Genomic DNA, 23,637 nt, shown 5'->3' on the forward strand with positions numbered 1-23,637 from the left:
GGTCTTGATCTCAAGATTGTGAGTTCAAGCCCTGCATAGGGCTCTATGCCCAGCATAGCGCCTCCTTAAAAAAAAAAAAAGAAAAGAAAAAAGAAATCAGGACCTCACTACCATGTTGTTCCTCAAATTACCTTCTTCCCATGCTTTTAAAGCCTCCCCACGGTCATCTGTTATGTTTGACAAGTTTTAGTTGTAAGAGGGAGAGCCTAGGAGGATTGGAGTTACTTTGTCTTTATGTTTTTGTTTTTTTATTCATTATTATTCTTTTGGATATTTTCTAGTTTGGCCAGCAGGATCCTTTGCAAGCCAGGTGTCTCAAGTGTCTGACTCTTGATATCAGTTCAGGTCTTGATCTTAGAGCTATGAGTTCAAGCCCTATGTTGGGTTCAATGCTGGGCATGAGGCTACTTTAAAAAATATGTTGTTTCAGGGACACCTGGGTAGTTCAGCAGTTGAGCGTCTGCCTTTGGGTCAGGTCATGATCCCAGGATCCTGAGATCAAGTCCCACATGAGGCTTCCCACAGGAAGCCTACTTCTCCCTCTGCCTATGTCTCTGCCTCTCTTTCTCTGTGTCTCTCATGAATAAATAAAAATCTTTTTTAAAAATGTTGTTTCATACTGATAGTTCCCTTTCAATCCTACACCACAGAGTTCTTCTTTAATTTACATCACTCTCTCTCTCTTCTCCCACATGAGAAACCTGGTTCTCAACACAACAGTGTAGTTTATTTGCTCTATCATAGTCACTATTTTAGCTGTCAAAATTACTATATTCTTACAACTACAAAAAAAAGGGAAGAAAAGAAGAAAGAACTGAAAACTACTAAATAAAATTAAAACTATCTTTACAATACTTTTTCTGCCTAAAGTATATTGTACTGTAGTACAGCAGTCAGGGAACTATGGCCAAAATATTCTTTGATTAATTCTTTATTCTGTGTAGTTTTGTTGTCAACTTACACAAAAATGGATTTACTATTTTTTAAATTTAAATCCAGTTTTAAAGTTTGCTTTTTGAGACTTTTTAAATTCAATTATATTTTTGAATTTGTGAAACATATTGTTCACAACTCTAAACTATATAAAAAGTTCTACTGAAAGAAATTCCATTCCCAAGCCTATACCCTCTACCACATTCTCAACCAACTGTGTGGGTAGCCATCTTCATTTTAATTTGATTCTTATTTATCCATTCTGTGTTTGGTTTTGCAAAAATGAGCATATATGAATAAATGCATAAATACATATCTAGTCCTGTGCTGTGTCATCCTCTTTCTCATGCAAACATGAAGTACCATATCATTTTTTTTTTTTTGCACCTTGCCAACTTCACCTAACAATATGTATATGTCTGAAATCCCAGTAAAATAGTTAATGGACACCTTTCTCATTGATTTCTATAACTTATTAGTACCTCAGTTTTTGCTGCATTATAGTCTAGTCTCCAATAGATGGAACTTTTCATTATTTCTAATAATTTGCTATATAAATAATGCCCCAGTGCATATTACTATTCAAATAATCCCCTTACGAAAGGAGAAAAAATGAGTGGGAAATATCAGAAAGGGAGACAGAACATGAAAGACTCCTAACTCTGGAAAACGAACAAGGGGTGGTAGAAAGGGAGTTGGGCGGGGGTGGGGGTGACTGGGTGACGGGCACAGAGGGGGGCACTTGCTGGGATGAGCACTGGGTGTTATGCTATATGTTGGCAAATTGAACTCCAATAATAAATAAATAAATAAATAAATAAATAAATAAATAAAATAATCCCCTTACATGTATATTGTTTCATGTTTCAGATGTGTATTGAAGGTGTATTTCTACAAACAGTATTGATTAGCAAAATGGGAAATATATATATAATTTTATCATATGTTACAAAAATCTCCTTCATAGGAGTTGTAATATGCACTCCCATTCCTTTCCAAGGCCAGTGTCAGCTGATATCTAGTTCAGTGTACCTAATATCATAAATGTCTATGTTGACAAGAGGTTTTTATCTTTCATAAAGCAGCACTAAAAGCAGGTACTTGTTATACAGCCAGGACATTTTGGGTAATTGATTGATTTTGTATTTATTGGTTTAAATTATTGTCAATGTATATACATTTATGCATATGTAAATATAAACTACTAGAATCCATTTTTTTTTAGAATCCATTTTTAGATGGTAGACTCAAACAGGCTGTCAGTAATATCTGTTATTTGAGTAGAATACATTAAATTCTAAGAATGTATGAATTGTTTTTTTAATATTTTGTAATATTAGAGAGAAAAACTTTCATAATGTTGAATATGTTCTTCAAAAATGACATTTAAATCTCATCTTAAAATATACTTTGAAAAATAATTATCTGAAAAATTTCCCATTAGAGGAGAGTTTGGATTCTATTTCAATCTCCACTTCTATTTTTCCTTTTGAATGTGACATTGGAGAATAATATCTCTTTATATTTTTATTAGGTTGGGAAAAACTCAAGTATCATGGCCTTAACTGTTACTGGGATTGCTTCTTCCATGAGACTTCTGCCTTCAAGTTTAGTGGTTTGAGTCACACACAAGGTATGGATTTCTACTTTATAGTCTGTCATTCTGTATGCTTTTATATTTCAGAGATGATGAAATTATGTCTGTTGTCTTAGTATATTTTAATAACAATTACACTATTAAAAATTTGGACATGAATTTTAGTAAGTTGATAGAAAAACATAGGTAGTATAATCTTTATATATATTCATTATATCTTTGCTGTTTTTTCCATAATATATAAGTACAACTTGTAAAATATTTTATCTTTGAGATTTTGACTAGTTGAAAAGTCATACCACTTAATACTTAAGCATGTGAGGGGCATCTAGCTGGCTCAGTCAGTAGAGCATGTGACTCTTGATCTCTGGGTTGTGAGTTTGAGCCCTATGTTGGGTGTAGAGATTACTTTAAAATAAAATTTAAAAAAAATACTTGTGTGTTAGTCAAAGAAGATTTTGGAAAATTAAAAATAAATAATATGCTAAAGCTATTCATAATCATGAAAAATAATTGCATCTTTACAAACCTAATGATTCCCTGAAAAATTATTAGGGAGCGTACATCTATTTGTACTATGTATTAATCATCCCACTTGCACATTGATGAATAGGAAAAAACCTAAGACATAAATAATGAAGTTGCTTAAAATCTAAAGCTCAAAAAATACTAATTTGCTTAAAATAATATTTTTATTGGGAACCTAAGTGGCTCAGTGGTTGAGCGTCTGCCATCAGCTCAGGGCGTGATCCCAGGGTCCAGGATCAAGTCATGTTCAGGCTCCCTGTGGGGAGCCTGCTTCTCCCTCTGCCTGTCTCTGCCTCTCTCTGTTTGTCTCTCATGAATAAATAAATAAAATCTTTGAAAAATAATAATATTTTATTTACATTAATTTAATCATAATAGTTATGGTAAACATGATAAAATATGAATTAGCATAATACTAAAATACTAACTGCAATCAGTGACTACTACTAGCATCCCAATACAAATGGGTTCATGACTGTTTTCTATTTATTGTACTATTTATATCAGCATCCTCAATCTCATTATTTTATTTCATTTGATACAACTCCATATGTAAGTGGTATTATTACTCTTGTCAAATCAAGGAGATTGCGATTCAGAAAGTTGCTTAATGGCAAAGCAAAACCTCCTGGGGACAACTTCAAAGTGTTTGTTTTCAATTTCCTTGTAACACATTAAAAAGAGTGTGAACCCCAGTTCACAAAAGAGTGAGTGCAGATGGCCAAGGAACGATTGGAAATATTTTCATAGTCACTGATATTCAAATAGATGTTGATTTAAATGATAGCCATGTAGGTTTTCTTTTTCCTTTTTCATATTTACTTCTGTATTTCCTTGAAACCATGGTGAAATCTGAACACGTAATGGTTGGGGAATACAAATCACAGCATAGCTTCTGTAAAGCACTTTGTGTAAATGTATATAAAGAAACTTAGAAATTGTCACCTTTTTGACCCAGCAGTTGCAATTCTACTGAGATCATTTTTTAAAAAGATTTGTTTATATATTTTAGAGGGGAAGGAGCAGAGGGAGAAGGAGAGAGAGTCTTAAGCAGACTTCACGTGAGTGTGGAGCCTAACATGGGGTTCAATCTCAGGACCCTGAGATCACGATCTGAGCCTAAATCAAGAGTCTGACACTTAACTGCACCACACAGACACCCCTCTGCTGAGACCACTTACAGAAAGAATCAAAATATTGCATTGTTATTAATAGCAAAAAGTTGGAAAACCCCTGAATGCCAAATAACAACTTTATTATATTTGTATTAATTATTTACATTTCTTCTTATATTTTAATTTTACTTACCCATTGAGTATATGAGACATTTTCTTTTTTAAAATTTTTTCCATTGGTTCTACACTTTCAGGCTTCCTACATCCTGAAATCCATCAAAAATTCACCTACATTTTCTTTTTCTTCTATTTTGTAATGGGGAAGGAGTTATACATAAAAGGGCAGCTTTTAAATTTTCTCTTAAATCATCCAGGTTTTGCTTTTTTGCTATGTAATTATAATCTAATTTGATTCCCCTACTTAACTAGCAAGCTACCCATCTTTTCATCTGATAATAATCATCATTCTGAAGCTATTTATTTTTGCAACCTATATTCAGATCATATATATTCTATTATATGGATCTATATTTCAGAACTTGCTCTAGTGCCATACAGTTTAAATGTTACAATTTTATGTTTCTTTTTTTTGTGTTTTCTTATTCCATTTCTTTCTTTTCATGATCTCTTAAAGAATTATTTCACCCAGAGATGCCTGGGTGGTTCAGTCAGTTAAGCATCCGACTCTTGGTTTCAGCTCAGGTCATGATCTCATGGGAGCTCTGTTTCTAATACTGCTATTGACATTTTTAGAGACTTTGAGATTCATTGATCATACTATAAAAATTACCTGTAGGTATAATCTCTTACACCATATAAAGCATTTATAACTTTAAAACTCTTTCCACTTTTACATGGAACATTTCCTTGGTGAGTCCTTGAGAACTATATTATCTTATTCTTGACCAGTGTTTACTTAAGTGTGTAGAGTGAAATACTAATTTCAAGAGATAGAAATAGGTGTGATATGAGATTTTAAAAAAAAACACTAAGTTCTATGCTTTGATAAATTTGGGAAATACCAGCTTAAACAAAATTTCCTTTGTAGTAGGGTTTCCTAGGACCTTTTTTCTTCTAATGCTGTCTATATTTCCATATAGAGGAGATTCCATATGCTTTTGGAATATATATCTGTCTAAGAAACATACTTTTGTAAATACTGTTCTCCGATGAACTAATTCAGCAAAGAAGTTCTAAACTCCTACCCTCCAGTGTGCCATATCCTGTGACAGTGCATTCAATTCAATTCAGCAAAGGGCTCAGCATTAAAGGGAGACCAAGTGATAGCTGTGAAGACTAGTATATGTTTCTCAAATGTGAATGCTGCTGCTTCATTTCATGCTAAGCTTTTCTAGGCATCATCCCAGTCTCAATCTAACTTCTGAAATATTTTGATCAATATGTGACAAAAGGACATAGGTACAAATAATTTCTGCAAACCTTCTCATATTAACTTCTTTCTGAAATTTAAGTTCCTTTGTATTTATAAAATCCTCTCATAAAATCACATCTCTATATATGAAGATATCGACCAAGACTAGAATTCTAGCCATTGACACTGGTTTTGTTGTTTTGTTTTTTGTTTTTTTGTTTGTTTTGACATTGGGAAAAAAAAAAGTTTCATGTCCTCTACAGAAACTTTTAATTCCTCTACAGAAACTTTTTCTTCCTAGAATTTTTATTCTTTAGGATGAGTTCCATGCTATGTTGTAATAGCTCAATATTTCATTTTGTTTTTAATAAGTTCACTGTCCTTTTTGTTATCTTTCTCTCAAAATTGGTGACAGGAACTAGACAGGAGGGGGAGAAAAAAAGGGTCTTCCTGTCAGTGAAGAATGTTAACCTGCCAGGCTTTCACTTTGAAGCTCATTCTTGTCTACACATCTAATTAGGTTGAGTAACCAAGAATGAGATAAGAGTAGAGGTGAATTGTGATCTCAGAAGACATCCTGCTACAAAGCTGATACATTTATAAGACTTGAAGTGTTCTTTTTCTCCTTCACCAGGAAGTAATCAAATGTCACTGAAGCAAAATCAAGATTAAACCCTTGAGAAAAAAATTTTAGCTGTAACATTTTCCTGGGTCCTCTGACTGTGACATTTAAAAAATCAGGGCCAGGGGAGTGGAAGGGGTTAGTTGAATTAGATATCATACTGTAGATCTAGAGAATAAGGTGCTACTTCTAGGACCCTAGGAGGAGATCCAAGCTACAGGGACTGGCATTAGATGTGTAGTCTGAAAGTCTGTTGTGTTCTGGTTTTGACTGTAACCTAGAAAAGTTGTTAGCTTGAGCTAGTTTCTGTATTTTCTAGGTCCTAACCTGGACATCATAAAAAGTGAAAATTAGTTTTACCAAACAGGATATTTTTTGAAGAACAATTGCAATTGTGTATATGAAGACATTTCTCTTTTTTTAAGATTTTATTTATTTATTCATGAGAGGCACAGAGAGAGAGGCAGATACATAGTCAGAGGGAGAAGCAGGCTCCCCTCGGGGAGCCTGATGTGGGACTCGATCCCAGGACAACAGGATCACGACCTGAGCCAAAGGTAGATGCTCAACTGTTGAGCCACCCAGGTGCCCCTGTGAAGACATTTCTAAACACTAAAATTATGTACTGGTCATGAGTATTATTCATATAGGTGAAAATAAGTCAATACAAAGATGAATTGCTGGCTTTCTTCGGTTTTTTTTTTTTAATTTATTCATGAGAGACACACAGAGAGAGGCAGAGACATAGGCAGAGGGAGAAGCAGGTTCCCCACAGGGAGCCCGATGTGGGACTCGATCCCCAGACCCCGGGATCATGACCTGAGAGAAAGGCAGACATTCAACCACTGAGCCACTCAGGTGCCCCATTTCTTCAGGGTTTTTTTTTTTTCTTCATTTCTTCAGTTTTTATTAGAAACAAGACTAGCATACTGCCAATACATGCCAGGAAGTATATTTCTGAAAAATGAATAAAGAAATAAATACTAGGCTTTTTTCTTCTGAAATCCATTTGTTTTCTAGGTGAAACAATTGGTAAACAGATGCTTTTAACTTTCATCAGTTACTCATTGATGAAGAGTCTTGTTGCCTTGGGTGAATACTAGTTTTCTAGAAAAGAATTTCTTACAGAATAGTAGATATCCAATTCTATATTTGTATCTATACTTTTAAAATTATCCAGCTTTGTTCTTCCTTTTGATATTTCTAATTCTTTATGTATTCTACTTTTACTCAACATTTTCACTAAAAATATCACCAAATTTCAGTTGTTCATATACCATCTTCACATATTTTGGCATGTCACCTATATAATAATTTACTTAATAGTATTTTAGTGGAAAACAGTGTCACTTGCTGTGAGCAATAGCAATGTACTCTGTGCAAGGAACTGTTTGAAACACTTTACTTTTTTTTTTTAAGATTTTATTTGTTTAAAAAAAAAAAAAGATTTTATTTGTTTATTCATGAGAGACACACACACAGAGAGAGAGAGAGGCAGAGACACAGGCAGAGGGAGAAGCAGGCTCAATGTAGGCAGCCTGACATGGGACTCGATCCCAGGTCCCCAGGATCACGTCCTGGGCCAAAGGTGGCACTAAACTGCTGAGCCACCCAAGCTGCCCACACTTTACATATTTTAATGGATTTAGTCCTCACAATAACCCTATGATATAGATTGTATTCATACCATTATGCTAGGTGAGTATGCTGAGACATGTAGGAGTAATGTCCAGGATCACACCCACAGTCTATGCTGGAGCTTGGGTTTGGGCTCTTACCCAACCACATAATACTGCTACTACAAATAGAAGACAGCTGTAAAACATCTATCAACAGATAATGAAACAAAAATGTTAAATATCTGTCCAAGTTTCACTCAGAACTACCTCAAGTAGCATTGTTGCAAAACAGTTTTCCTAGGAAGCAGTCTCTGAGAAGGGGGTTAGTAAGCAGAAATCTATTAGGGAGATTAGGGAGTGCTAATTAGGGAGTGCTTTCAGGATCAACAGCCCTGGGGAAGAAGAGAACAAAGTTAAGACCGGACAGAGGGAAAGGTGGAGACAGAAGTGTTGGCTCACACCATGGCAAGCATAGAAACTAGGCTACCTCTTCAGAGTTGCCCAATTTGGGATGAGGAGGCCCCGATCTTATACCTCCATCTCCTTGACCCCTCTGGGCCTACATAGATCTATCATGAAATATGGTCTGCCCCAGGAAAGGAGCTTGGCTTTAGTCAGGTGACTCTACAGCTGAAGGCACTTCTCCCAGAGAGCTGATATCTAGGTACTAAGTACTGGCCATTGTCTTGGTAGCTTGGGGCATAAAGTCATGAAGATATATTTCTCTTTTTTACTAGAAGCATTATCGTTTACTTTTCCTGATACATATCTCAATAACTTTAAATATGGTGAGGTGGAAGTTAAGATTCATTTTATTCATTATGTATACCAAATTGCCCTAGCACTATAGAAAAGGCCATCCTTTCCTTCATTGTATAGCAGGGACACTTTTCTCCCAAATCCAATGTCAGTATGTATGTGAGTCTGTTTCTGGACTTTCTTTTCAGTTCCAGTTGTCTACTCATTCATTCATCCTTTTACCAATGCCATACTGCCTTAATTGCTATAGCTATATGGCAAGTCTTGATATGTGGTAACATAAATCCTTCAAGTTTTCCCTGCTCTTCAAGATTTCCGTAGTTATTCTAAATCCTTTGTACTTTTATAAGAATTTTAGAATCAGCTAGTTAACTTTCAAACACACACAGCTATACAGATACATAGACACACACACATATCCCTGCTAGGATTTGTATTTGAATTATATTGAAATTACGTATCGACTTGGGGGTAACTGGCATCTTAGAAATATTGAATGATGAATTTTTTAAATCTAAGAATATGGTTTTCCCCTCCATCTGTTTATCCAAATAAATCTTCAAGATTTATTTAAAAGCCCATTTTATCTGTACTGATTCAATATACCAGCATTATCCTAGACTATGCTGCCATGTGTACTTGGTTTCTTTCTGGGTTATCACTACTATTCCACTGATCTTTCTTTGAGAGCCAAAACTACATTATTTTAATTAGAGAGGCTTTATAATGTGTTTTTTTTTAATTTTTAAATTTATGATAGTCACACACACACACAGAGAGAGAGAGAGAGAGAGGCAGAGACACAGGCAGAGGGAGAAGCAGGCTCCATGCACCGGGGGCCCGACGTGGGACTCGATCCCAGGTCCCCAGGATCACGCCCTGGGCCAAAGGCAGGCGCCAAACCGCTGCGCCACCCAGGGATCCCTATAATGTGTTTTAATATGTGTTGAGATTAGTTCTCTCATATTACTCTTCCTTTTCAGAGTTATACTGGCTATTCTTTTTTATTTGTGTATCTATATGACCGTTATAATGAACTCAATTACCTCCAGAGAAAACCTAATAGAATGTTTATTGGAATTATTTTAAATTTGTCATTTAAATTTTAACTTTGTACATGTAGGAAAAATGACATTTCTGTGATTCTGAATCTTTGTATCAATGTCCATTTTATGTATTTTCACTAGTTAATCAACTTTATGTCTTCAGAAATGTTTAAATTTTATTTTTTTATATATTTTTCATATATTTTGTATTTGCCTAATGGACAAGTTATACTCAAGACCATTTTAGATCACCCTTTAAAAATAGCAAGACTATTAACATAATATCTCATTTTTTGTGATATTAGAGCAACAGTAAATACACAATTTGTTGTCACATACTACAAGCTACTTCTATGTTTATTTATACTTAATATTTTATTACTGATTTTAAATACAACAGCTCACTATTTCTTTTCTCCTATTGATTCTTAGAAAACATAAAGGCTTTACTTAAAACAATGAGAGTATTCTTTGCTCAAGAATAGAAAATCTTTAATCATTTTCATGAGAAAGATTAATATAATTAAAAAATATTATTATATAATAACTATTATATCACTTTTGTTTTCTTGGTATTCAAAACATTTTATAGAATGTTGAATAATATCAGTAAGGGCTAATTAAATTTTATACTTACTTTAAAGAAAAGATTTTGAGCCTCAGTTTAGGTGGTTGTCATTGGAGTAATAACAGTATTAGGAGATCCTACTTCTGGTTACATAAATATTCCTGGCAGAAAAATACATAGGGAAAATACCTTTAACCATGTTGCTCTATTCCACTTAAATCTATTTTTTTCTCTAAAACATCAGGCCATTATTTTCTCACATAATTTTCTACATATAAATAAAACTAACCAGATATAATTTTAGTTAGTGTCATTTCCATGTAACTTTAAAATTTTTCAATATTCTATTTTAGCTTTATATAAGCATAAATACATAGGCAGACAGATAGATAAATTTTAGGTAACATCCCTCTTTCTTCTTTGAGAATAAATGCCTCTGTTGTCAACATGAAGCCATTCAGTTGGCAAATACAAGTTCTTTGGGTTCCAGGAAGCAGAACTTGCACATCTAATATTGTTCTTTGCATTTGGCTTTTTGTAAATTCTATTTGCATAACTTTTGCTCATTTTAAATGACACTAGGTTGTTTTTACCTCTGCCATGAATTTGTAAAACTTTTTCATGTTGTCCATTGAAAAACATTTTTGATATCTCCCTGAGACATATTTCTTCCAATCTATTATTTATTGTCTGCAATTATAGAATTTTTCCCATAATTTTTGTAATTTTATGGTAAAATCCTGTCTTTATATCCTCTGGGTCACCTGTCTTGGTTAGAAAGATTTTTCTTCTTCAAACAATGTGAAAATAGATCATTAAACTTTTTTAAGACTTTAAGGTTTTAAAAATATTTACATATGCAATTTATCTGAAATTGATCTTTGTATTTGGTGTGCAAAGTTTTCCATTTGTTTTTCCCCAAGCCAGATAACAAATTGTAATTGTATCATTTGTGAAATAAACCAAATTTTTCACTGAATGGGAACATCATTAATGTAATTAATATATAAATAATACATTGTTAATTATTGCATTTAATGTAATCAATAATTTATAACTTGATTTATATGGAATATATTATCATTATATAATATAATGATGCATAATTGAATATATGAACTGTTTAGTACCTTTAGTATTATTGATATATTAATTAATTGATGGGTATGTTTAATAAGATAGTATCTTCATATGCACATACTCTACAACTGATTTATGGTCATTTTCTAGATTGTTTCATTAATTAACTAGCCTATAACTAGCCAGTGCCTTTTTCAAAATTGTGAATTAAAAAATTTTTTGATTCCAATATAGTTAACATACAGCATTATATTAGTTTCAGGTATATAATATAGTGATTCAAAACTCCATACATTATTCAGTGCTCATCATGATAAATATACTCTTAATCCCCTTCACCTATTTCACCCATACCCCACCAACCTCTCTTCTGGTAACCATCAGTCTGTTCTCTATCATTAAGAGCCTGATTTTTATTTGACTCGTTTTTTCTTTGTTCATTTGTTTTGTTTCTTAAATTCTACATATAAGTGAAATCATATGGTATTGTCTTTCTCTGACTGACTTATTTCGCTTAGCATTATGCTCTCTAGATCCATTCATGTCACTGCAAATGGTAAGATTTCATTCTTTTTTGTGGCTGAGTAATATTCCATTATATATATAGGACCACATCTTTACCCATTCATCTATGGATGGGCCCTGGGCTGCTTCCATAATGTGGCTCTTATAAATAATGCTGCAATAAACACAGGGGTACATATATCCTTTAGAATTAGTATTTTTGTATTCTTTGGGCAAATACCCAGTAATTGAATTACTGGATCATATGGTAATGCAACTTTTAATTTTTTGAGGAACTTCCATACTGTTTTCCTCAGTGGCTGCAGCAGTTTACATTCCCACCAACAGTACACTAGGGTTCCTTTTTAACCACATCCTTGCCGACACTTTTTTCCTCTGTTTTGGATTATAGTCATTCTGACAGATGTGAGGTGATATTTCATTGTGGTTTTGATTTACATTTCTTGATGATTAGTGATGTTGAGCATCTTTTCATGCGTCTGTTGACCATCTGTATGTCTTCTTTGGAGAAGTCTGTGTTTACTTTCTTCTTTTTTGTAAGTTCTTTATATATTTTGGATACTAATGCTTTATCAGATATGTCATTTGCAAATATTTTCTCCCATTCTGTAGGTTGTCTTTTAGTAAAAATTGTGATTTTTTTTACTTTATGTGTTAGTATCCAATAAGGCTAGTCCCCTTCTCTGTTCTCAGTACAACATCAAAAACCACAGGTATAGGGCAGCCCGGGTGGCTCAGCAGTTTAGCACCGCCTTCAGTCCAGGGTGTGGTCCTAGAGACCCGGATGGAGTCCCACGTTGGGCTCCCTGCATGAAGCCTGCTTCTCCCTCTGCCTGTGTCTCTGCCTCTCTCTCTCTCTCTCTCTCTCTGTGTCTCTCATGAATAAATAAATAAGATCTTTATAAAAAAAAGTATAAAAAAAACCCCACAGGTATAAATTATTAATTTTGATGTTTAAAAATAGCTCATTATCAGCATAGGATATTTAAGAAATAAGAACAAAATTCTATCAGTGACTATATTAAGGGGTGCCTGGCTGGCTCAGTCAGTAGAGCATGCACCTCTCGATCTCAGGGTCATGAGTTCAAGCCTCATGTTGAGTATAGAATTCACTTTAAAAAAATGATCAGAGGGATGCCCCGGTGGCCCAGTGGTTTAGCACCTCCCTTCAGCCCGGGCTGTGACCCTGGAGACCTGGGATCCAGTCCCACATTGGGCTTCCTGCATGGAGCCTGCTTCTCCCTCTGCCTGTGTCTCTGCCTCTCTCTTGCTCCGTCTGAATGAATAAATAAATAAATCTTTAAAAAAAAAAAAGACACATTACATACAAAAGAATAAAGACTTCTCTTTATAAACCGTGCAAGCTAGGTGGTAACGGAGTGACGTCTATAGTGATGCAAGAAAAAAAGTACTGTCGATCATAATTCTATAACCCAAAAATACTCTTTACACTGTAGAATTAAAGACTTCTTCAAGTCAGTGTCCAAAACCCAGTTGCATTTCTGTATACTAGCAGCAGACAATTCAAGTGTGATGTTAAAAATGTCATTTACAACAACGATTAAAAAAAACCTACAGTTCGTAGGTAAATATCTAACAAAATATGTACAGTATCTGTGTATCAAATAATAGAAAAACACTGATGGAAGAAATCCAATAAACCTAAATAAATAGAGATGCATCATGTTCATCGACCGAAGACATAATATTGTTAAAATGTCAATGCTCTCCAATTTGATATATAGATCCAGTGCATTTCCAATCCATTTCTCATTAGACAATTTTTGTAGATATTGATAAGCTGATTCTAAAATATATACGAAAAGACAAAAAAGTAGAATTTTCAAAACAAATAAGAAAGAATGAAATTGGAAGGCTTTTACTAACAGATTTTAAGATGTGCAGGCATACCTTGGAGATACTGCGGGTTCAGCTCCAAACCCCTGCAGTAAAGTGAATATTGCAGTAAAATGAGTCAAATGAATGTTTTGGTTTCCTAGTACATATAGAAGTTATGTTTATACTATAGTCTATTAAGTATATGATAGCATTATCTCTAAAAAAAACAATGTGCATACCTTAATTAAAAATACTTTATCACTAAAAAATGCTAACCATCATTTGAACTTTGAGTCCGAATCACTGATCAAACATCACCATAACAAAAATAACAATACTGAAAAAGTTTGAAATGTACATTTGCCAAACTGTGACACAGAGACACAAAGTAAGCAAATGCTGTTGGAAGAATGGTGCCAATAGACTTGCTTGATGCAGGGTTGCCACAAACCTTCAACTTAAAAAAAAAAAGTTATCTGAGAAGCTTAATAAAGTGAAGCACAATAAAATGAGGTATGCTTGTACCTAAAATGTACATTATTTTGTACTGATTAAACAGACATACAGACAATTTGTCCTGACTAAAGATGAGCATGAAGATCAAATGAACAGGAGGGAAAACCTAGATTTAGACCCAAACAAATATAGTCAACTGAATGTTTTGGGGTCTGAAGAAATACTAAACACCTAATTGATAAAGCAAGGTCTGCTGATAGGTCATCAAATTAGATGGTGAAAGTTCAAAGAGAAGGAATATTTGCATAATCTCAAAGTATTTCCACAAGGTGTATATTAAATACTAAGAGAAAATACTAACTTACATTGGAGAACCCGGCAGACACCACCTTAACCAAATAAAGATTAACATGGCCAATACTAAAATATATCATTATCATATATCCCCTGATAATTGAACACAGAGAAAGAGAAATCATCTCTCTGATATCATTCCCCAAAGTGTATATCCTCAATCTAATGAGAAAACATCAGACAAATTCAAACTGAAGGGCATTCTTTTTTTTTTCTTTTTTTTTTTAATTAATTTTTATTGGTGTTCAATTTACCAACATACAGAAAAACACCCAGTGCTCATCCCGTCAAGTGTCCGCCTCAGTGCCCATCACCCATTCCCCTCTAACACCCGCCCTCCTCCCCTTCCACCACCCCTAGTTCGTTTCCCAGAGTTAGGAGTCTTTATGTTGTCTCCTTGAAGGGCATTCTATAAAAAAACTTACCAATACACTTTATTTTTTTAGGATTTTATTCATTTATTCATGAGAGACACAGAGAGAGGCAGAGACATAGACAGAGGGAGAAACAGACTTGCTGCGGGGACCCCAATGCAGGACTTGATCCCAGAACCCTGGGATCAGGATCTGAGCTAAAGGCAGATGTTCAACCATTGAGCCACCCAGGCATCCCTTACCAGTGCACTTTTAAAGTATCATAAAAGACAAGGAAAAGCCATGTCACAGATTGAAGGATATTCACGGGACATGCCATCTGGATACAATGCAGAATCTTGGCTTGGATCAAATGATATAAAATGACATAATAGAATAGTTAATATGTGAATAAAGTATATAGGTTAGTTCATCATATTGCACCAATGTTACTTTCTTAGTTTTGATAATTCTACATTTTCAAATAAAAGGTTATTTTTAAAGCCTGTTAGAAAATATTATCTCTGGAATTATTCCAAACACCAACTAGTTTTGAGCTTTATTATTAAAAATCCATAGCATGTTTTATAATTTCTGTAAGACTGTGTGAGTCTTTCTTTGTGTAAGGTAAATTTAGGATGGTAATGTGAAGATAAACTGAGTTTTGATTGCTACTGTACAAAAAGTAGAACAAGGAGGATTCCAATGCTAGCCAGTTAATGTTAAGAGCAAGTTCTAACACTTTAAACTAGTCTTACAGATCTTCCTTGATGTACGATGGGATTATGTCCCAATAGAGCCATTGTAAGTTGAAAATATCATAAGTTGAAAATGCATTTGCTACACCTAGTCTACCAAATGTCAAAGCACAGCCTAGTCTACATTAACCTGCTTGGAACATTTACAGTTGGACAAAATCATCTAAGACAAAGCCTATTTTATAATAAGTTGTAGAATATCTCACGGAATTTGTTGAATACTGTAGTGAAAGTGAAAAAACAGAATAGTTGTGAGTGTATTGGTTGTCTACCCTCGTGGTTGACTCACTGCCACTGCCCAGCATGATAAGAGAGTATCATACAGCATATTACTACCCTAGGAAAATATCAAAATTCAAAGTACAATTTCCACTGTACTTTTGCACTATCATAAGAGACTGTCTATATTTTGCTAAACTCTCAAATCTCAGAAAATATGTAATATTTATGTTCTTCATTTTCTACAAGGCATTGGACAAATTCCATCATGAGATCTTTGGGATACAAACATATGCGTTCTAGTATTTTGAACATTTATATCCAAAACTTCTGATAAATAGTCACTTACTCTGTCACTATAGTCACTCCCTTCCTTATGCTTTCCTCTCCCTTGTTTATCTTCCTTCTTCTATTCACCAAGTAAACGCACAACTGTGGTGAATTAGTCAGTGATTGCTTCATTAATACTGCATAACAACCTCATAATCTCAATGTTTTATAACCAGAAATGTTCATTTTTCTTGCCTGTGGATCTTTTGATTAGCTGGGTAGCTCTTATTTAGATTTTATTATCAGTTTCAGGACTGCTCTACATGTTTATTTATTATGGGACATAACCTAGAATATGTTCTTCTTATTGTGTCTGGAAGAACAAGAGTGCAAGTGAGTTCTAAGACCTCAACTTGGATACTATCACCTACACCCACATTCTGTTGGTCAAATCAAGTCATGCTTAGGATCAATGAAGGTGGAAAATATATTCTGTCTACCTTAACATGGGAAATGTCAAAGTCAAATTATAATCAAACTATGACCATGATTATATAATTATAATAAAGAGGAAGAGTGAAGTATTAGGAAAAGTGGTCCAGTTTACTACATCAGACGCAAACCAACTCTGTCCTTTCTACACTTGCATACAGATAGCTGAATATGGCTGAGAGACAAAGAAAAAGAAACAAAACAAAACAAACAGAAAAAAAACTCTGACTTTCATTACAATGGCCAAATGGTTTGTATTCCTGTCACAAAACTAGCCCCTCCACTTGAACCCCAGATTTCACCTCTTATGATTTATTCAACAGCCTCACCACCCAGCTATCCCTCATCTCACCTATATCTACAGTGTTTGCATTGCCTGGATGATTCCTGTAGTATATACCAGCATAATATCAATATATATTAACACCTTGATCTGATGGCCCCAGTAGCCCCCAACCCACTTCTCTCTTTTTCTTTGAAGAAAAATTCTTAGAGGGACACCTGGGTGACTCAGCGGCTAAGTGTCTGTCTTCAGCGTGATCCTGGAGTCCTGGGATCAAGTCCCACATCGGGCTCCCTGTATGGAGCCTGCTTCTCCCTCTGCCTGTATCTCTGCCTCTCTCTGTGTGTGTGTGTCTCTCATAAATAAATGGATAAAATCTTTTTTAGAAAAATTCTTAGAAAAAAAATTCTTAGAAAAAGTTGTCTATCCTCACTATCTCTATTATCAATTCTCCTATTCACTTCAGTGAGAATTTAATCTTGACAACTCAACTAAAATTACTTCTGTCAGGGAGATCATAACTTTCATGTTGCAGAATCTACCATTCAATGCTATGTCCTTGTCTTTATCTCTCAGTAGCATTTGACATAGTTGACTTTTTTCTTCTTGAAATGCTATATTAACTTGACTTTTGGTTTTCCTCCTATGTCATTGTTTAGCCCTTGTGAGTCATCTTTTCTTTTATCTGCTCTGAGGACTCAAAATATTGGCTTGACTTGAGGTTCAGTCCTGTCTCTTTTCCAGGTTTATTATCTTCCTGGCCATTTATTTCAGGCTTGTGGATCCTGTCTATTCATCACGAACTCCTCATTTATAGCTCTTGAGTTTCTCTTGGGTTTCAACTGCTTATTTCCTTTTTCACGTGGGTATCTAGTAGGTATCTCTTACTAAATATTACTCTTGATATACCTGTCCCCTCCCTCACTCTCATGCTAATTTATTCCTCAAAGGTCTCTCCATCTCACTTAAAGGCACCATTATTTATCTAGTTCATCTTGCCAAACACCTAGAAGTCATACTGGATTTCTTTTTAGTTCTCAGTGGAAATTCCCAGCCCATCAGTGAACACTGATCAGAAAACCATAAATGTATCTTATTTCTTGGCCCCTTTTTACAACCTCTGCCACTTTTACCCTAGTCTACACCACCTGAACTGCTATAATTGCTTTCTTTATTTCCCTCTTGCACCCTAAATTCTGATCTCCACGCAGAAGACAGAGTGATCTGTTGTAAAACATAAACTGGATCATATCACTATGCTTTTTAAAAACCTCCCTGTGTTATACATTCAGTTTTAGGAAGTGAGGTCAGAAAGGCACCACATCATTTGTCCATCACTTGCTTTTTTTTTTTTTTTCCCCTGATCTCACATTCTCTAATCTCCCCCACCCTTCACTGACCTGCTGCGGACTCATCCTGAGTCAATTCCTTTTTTTTTTTTTTTTCGATTTTTTTATTTATTCATTCATGAGAGACACAGAAAGAGAGGCAGAGCCATAGGCAAAGGGAGAAGTAGGCTCCCTGTGGTGAGCCCAATGTGGGACTCAATCCCAGGACCCTGGGATCATGACCTGAGCTGAAGGCAGACACTCAACCACTGAGCCACCCAGGTGCCCCCTGAGTCGTTTAGGTTGCTTCCCCTTCTGGAAATACCATTACCCTAACTTCTTGTTTACCTTTAAATGCCTCTACTCAGTGTCACCTCTTTAGAGAAATTTTCCCTGAAAACAACCATAACCAATTCTCTCTTCCTAAATAACTAACTTAAAACCTATTGTGTAGTTATCTACTTATTTATTCCTCTTCTTTTCCCCCACTTTCTATTAAGTTCCACAGCACAAATGATATTTTCTCTAATTTCATGTGGTGTTTCCAGCAACTAAAACAGTTCCTTGCTCAACTCATTCACACACTAATATTTATTGAGAGCTACAATATGCTAAGATCCTGTTCTAAAGTCTGTAGATGCAGCAGGGAGCTAAGCAGGCAAATATCTCTGTCTTAGTGGATTTACATGCTAGTAGGAAAAGATAAACAATCATAGGATGGGGAATGAAAATTGGTAGGGGAGGAGGATAAGGTTAAGTCATGGTGTTGAAGGTGCAATTTTGAAGAGAGTGGTTAGAAAAGCCCTTAGTGATGGGACAACATGAATAAATTAGCCTGCAGAGATGGCTATAATAAATAGCTAATGGAGTCTTATCTGAGTTCATACCATCAATGATTTATGCAAAACCAGAGAATATTCAGCAAATTGATGTATCACAAAAAGCAGGAAGAGAAAGCCAATATGCTAGAATGCTAAATGGATATTTAATCTCTGTATTCTGTAATATTTGGCTTAAGTCTTCAAGACAGAGTTTTAAGGAAATGATAGAATGTTTGACACGGGGGTACAAAGCATCAGTAACATAAACTGAATATGGTGGTGTGCAGCTTGGGAGCACATTTTTGGTTTTGTCTTATTTAATACTTGACAACATAGTTTGTAGTCAGATTATCTAAAAATTTAAAGTAAATTTGAGCCATAATAGCAAAATAGCTTTTTGCAGGTGTAAGAACATATGTAATTGGTCCAAATTGCTTTGCACTAATTAGATCACACCTGGATAATTTGGGTCAATTAAACATGCTAAATATTAAGATACTGGAAAATAAAATACTTCTTTTTGTGGATATTGAGTATGAAGGGTCTTTTGTCATATCGTAAGAAATGGCTGGTAAATATCTGATAAATGACTAGACAACTCCACTTATAACCAAAATGTCCAATGAGACATACTGATTGGATTTCCATTGACGCTGAAGAAACCACACATAGTTATATTAGGAAAGAGTGAAATCAGAAATTTGGAAGATCTTACATTATGAGTAAGGCAATGGTCAACATGTTGTAATTTAGGTAGAAATGGTGGTGTCCCAATGGGCTGGTAGCCCATGGAGATAGGAATTCAAGGACAGTATTTGGAGTTCCAGGAAATCATTCATCATAGGTGGAAATATAACACATAGCTGACCTTATTGGTTTGGGTTTGGGGAAGGAGCAGAGAGCAAATCCCCAAGCCGACTCCCCACTGAGCACAGAGCCCAATGTGGGGCTCCATCTCATGATCCATGAGACCATGACCTAGGCCAAAGCCAAGAGTCCCCTTGGATTTGCCTCTTGAAGGACTTAGTAAAGACAGTCAGACAGTCAAGTCTTAAATCCTTAGATTTAAATAACTAGCAAGACATGACAAATATATAGAACTATGTCTAGTGCTTGAGGTAATAAATTATAGTGAGCATGGAAAAGTGGCTTCTCTAAATGTGGAAGATGGAGTTTAATTTTCTGTATGGCTGCTAATAGCAGAACTTCAAACAGACACTAGTAGCTGTAAGCAGTGGAACCAGGGCCTAGAACAATGAAAAACCTTCCAATTTTGTTTCATAAAGGAGCTGAGTACCTTAAGATATAGGAATTCCTCATCAGATGATGAGTTTAAGTGGTTGTTGTGGGGCCATCCTCTGAATACTTCTTAGAATATATTCCTACATTCACTGGGAGGTTATAAATGAGGACCATTAAATTAGAACTCAAAGATTCTGTCATTCTATGTTAATGACATTAACAAAAACAGATCTATACAGGTTTGTTTGCTTTTAGAATAGTTATTTTAATTTTGATGCTAAGTTTACAATGTTTTCTCTTAAAAAAATGGAATGCTTTTTTTTCTTAGGTGCTAGAAAAGACATAAGAAAGAAAAATTTGGAATAAAAGTGCTCAGATACAAATTATATACTTTTTGAGTACTTTTGGAATCAAATAAGATGTGAGTTTGAGCAAGTTTTATTGGTCTAATAATGTTTTTATTATGTTGGGATCAAGGCTCAAGTGCCTGTCTTGGGAGAAACATAATAAAACATGCTTAAAATTGAGTATTTATCCACTTGTATACAAGAGAGAAGAAATCAGGGCAAAAATACTGAAGGTCACTGGCACAGAATCCGGTATGAAAAAACATAAAAGGCATTAGCTTCTGTACAAGAGCCTCAAGAGATGGAAGCTGTAAAGAAAGTGTTGAGAGATAGTAAAAGTGGTGACAGCTTTAGCACATTTGGGTCACTCTTGAGAAGCTTAATGTAATTGTATAAACTTTTTACTTTTTTAATTCTTAAATTCTGATTAGTGAGAACATATTCTAAGCTATGTCTTATGACCTGTTTGATACATTCTAAAAAACAACATTTTTGCTTTATGCTATACAAATATTATATGTTTTTATTGTTTTTATATGAAAAATATATACTATCAGACTCCAATTCCAGGATAAGTATTACATCCAGTCAGTGAGGTTAATTAAAATTTTCTATCACTTCAAACCTTTATTTAATTTCAAGGAAAAAAAATCCAGAAATATGTATGTATGTTGGATCAGAAGAGTTTAAAATGAAAATCAATATGCATCTGTCAAATGGAATCAGAGCTCTATCTGATATGTCAAAAATCCAATTACACCTGAACTGAAGTTGTTATCGTTTTTTTCTTCTTCTTCATTTAGCTGACAATCCTATGTATATTTAAGTCTAAAAGTAAGATCAAATGCATATAAGTTGTCGTGGGCTCCATGAGTGGGAAATAAATACACAATTGAAACTCTCTACTGTCACCAGTTCTGTGGGCAGGTCAAAATTTAATCTTACAGAAAGGATTAGATTTATATATTTTTTAGTTATCTCATAAAAAAGAATATGATAAATGCATTTTATGAAAACATTCATTCTAGGATTTCTCTGTTTTGACTAGGCACAAACACTCATTACCTTTTGCCACTTTTATTCTTCCTGACTTCTGGTAGCTATAATAGACTTTCTTTCTTGTGCAACTGGGGATATATTGGAAACCCTGAGTCCTCGATAGAAACAGAAGTCATCATTACATGTTATTCATTTTATTATCTTATGTAAATGGTACTGTGATCTTATCACAACTTCTATCAGGAAGAAAACTGATGAGATAAAAAGAAAATGATGAGACACTTATCTTGCAGATAAGCGCTCAATTCCTGAGTACATTAGCCAACTCTCCATATTTAATATTACAGCTGACCCTTGAACAACATGGATTTGAACTGCTCAGGTCCACTTATACACGGGATTTTTTTACAGTGCAATATTTTAAATGTATTTTGTCTTCTTTATGATTTCCTTAATAACACTTTCTTTTCTCCAGCTTCTTTATTGTAAGAATACAGTATATAATACATATAACATAAAAATGTGTGTTCATCAACTGTTTATGTTATCAATAAGGCTTCTAGTCAACAGTAGGCTATTAGTAGTTAAGTCTTTATGCAGATTTTTGGCTTTGCAGGGGAATTAGCACTCCTAACCCCCCACATTGCTCAAGGGTTCAATTGTGTTTGTTACTTGTGAGGGCTGAGTTTTGAGACCGCTAAGCTCATATATAGCAAAATATATGCATATATTTAGGAGTCAGAGAGTGTTGAATAATTGGTGGATTATTTTCAAACCACTGGCAAATCCTTATATATAATGTATATTTACTAAGTTATCAATCTTTCCCACCTCTAAAGTCTCATCCCCAAAAGTAGTGGGAGTGTGAGATCTTACCATCACTATTTATCTTTCTTCCATGTGAAAATATGTAATTATACAGTTATCCCTCTTTATATCTGTTACCAAATGAATACCAGTTCCTCTGTGTCACCCCTCATTCTCAGCATTCATATCCTCAAGGGCAGTGCATCCACTTCTTTTAAACTTTTATTTAAATTCCCATTAGTCAATGTATAGTCTTTTCTTTTCAGATGTACAATATGGTGATTCAGCACTTCTACACATCACCCAATGCTCATCAGTACATCCACTCTTTTATCACAACTTTCTCTCCTTTCCAAACTCTAAGACTTTACCACACAATTCTCTAGAATCCACGATTTGCCATAGGGAAGATAACCTCTATCTCCAAGTCAGCTAATAGGAATGTTTCCTGTACCTTCTTGAAACCTGACTTTCCCCTGAGAAGACACTGTTTCCCTGTAATTAGAAAAATCCTCATCACCATTTTGAAATATGCTGCTATTGTTATTGATAGTTGCATTAAATATTCTAATTTTTTATGTTCCTTGATTTTTACGTTTTAGTGTTTAACAACATTTTTTTCATTCCAAAAGAAATTATAGAACTAAGAGAATCATAATATAGAAATGAAAGATCTATCTTGGGTTGTCTATAAATATTGGAAACAATTCATATTTGCCAAAATATTTTTTAAATACTCCTATTTATTGGATTTCTGGCTTTGCCAAGACAGCATAGTCCTTTTCTTCCTACCCTACTCTAGCCAAACATCAATGGAAAAATCACATGTCCCCCACCTCGATAGCCTCAGTAGGGCCAAACAGGTAATTGATTTTGCACACTCTCACCCTCATGCCTTACAAGCAGCACACTCTGATTCCCTTCCCCTGGCCTGTCTGTGGTGTTGATGAGGCCAAGCAGGAAAATTCATCTATCATTCTGCCAGCTGAAGTAGGCAGTGCTCCAGGTCCCTTGCCACAATAGTGTTGGTGGAGCCAAGAGGGGAGCTTATCTTCTATTTCTTCCCTGGCAGAAGCAGGTGGAGCTCAAAGTACCCCACCAAGAAGGTGTCAACAGTGTTGTTGTAAGCTGAGAGCTTGTCCTCACCCAGGCATAATGAGACTTAAAGAGCTGGTGTCTGGACGATCTAGTCACTTCTATGCATGTTGTCAATGGGACTAAGCAAATTGGTGCAAGTTGGGCTAGTAAGCAGTTCACTTTTCTTCCCTTTACTGGTCAGTAAGATCCAGTAGGGTATAAAGCAGG

The 23,637-nt window shown here is 34.8% G+C and overlaps 1 protein-coding gene across 1 annotated transcript in view; it reads left to right on the forward strand.

Annotated features, from left to right (window-relative positions):
* CFAP47 (cilia and flagella associated protein 47) overlaps positions 1–23,637 on the forward strand; it is a 503,092-nt gene that overhangs the window by 400,322 nt on the left and 79,133 nt on the right. The window contains exon 57 of the mRNA XM_072744557.1: positions 2,468–2,566. Within this exon, the coding sequence (XP_072600658.1) occupies positions 2,468–2,566 (99 nt within the window). The remainder of the gene's footprint in view (positions 1–2,467; positions 2,567–23,637) is intronic.

Source organism: Vulpes vulpes, chromosome X (assembly GCF_048418805.1).
Source record: "Vulpes vulpes isolate BD-2025 chromosome X, VulVul3, whole genome shotgun sequence".
NCBI lineage: Eukaryota > Metazoa > Chordata > Mammalia > Carnivora > Canidae > Vulpes > Vulpes vulpes.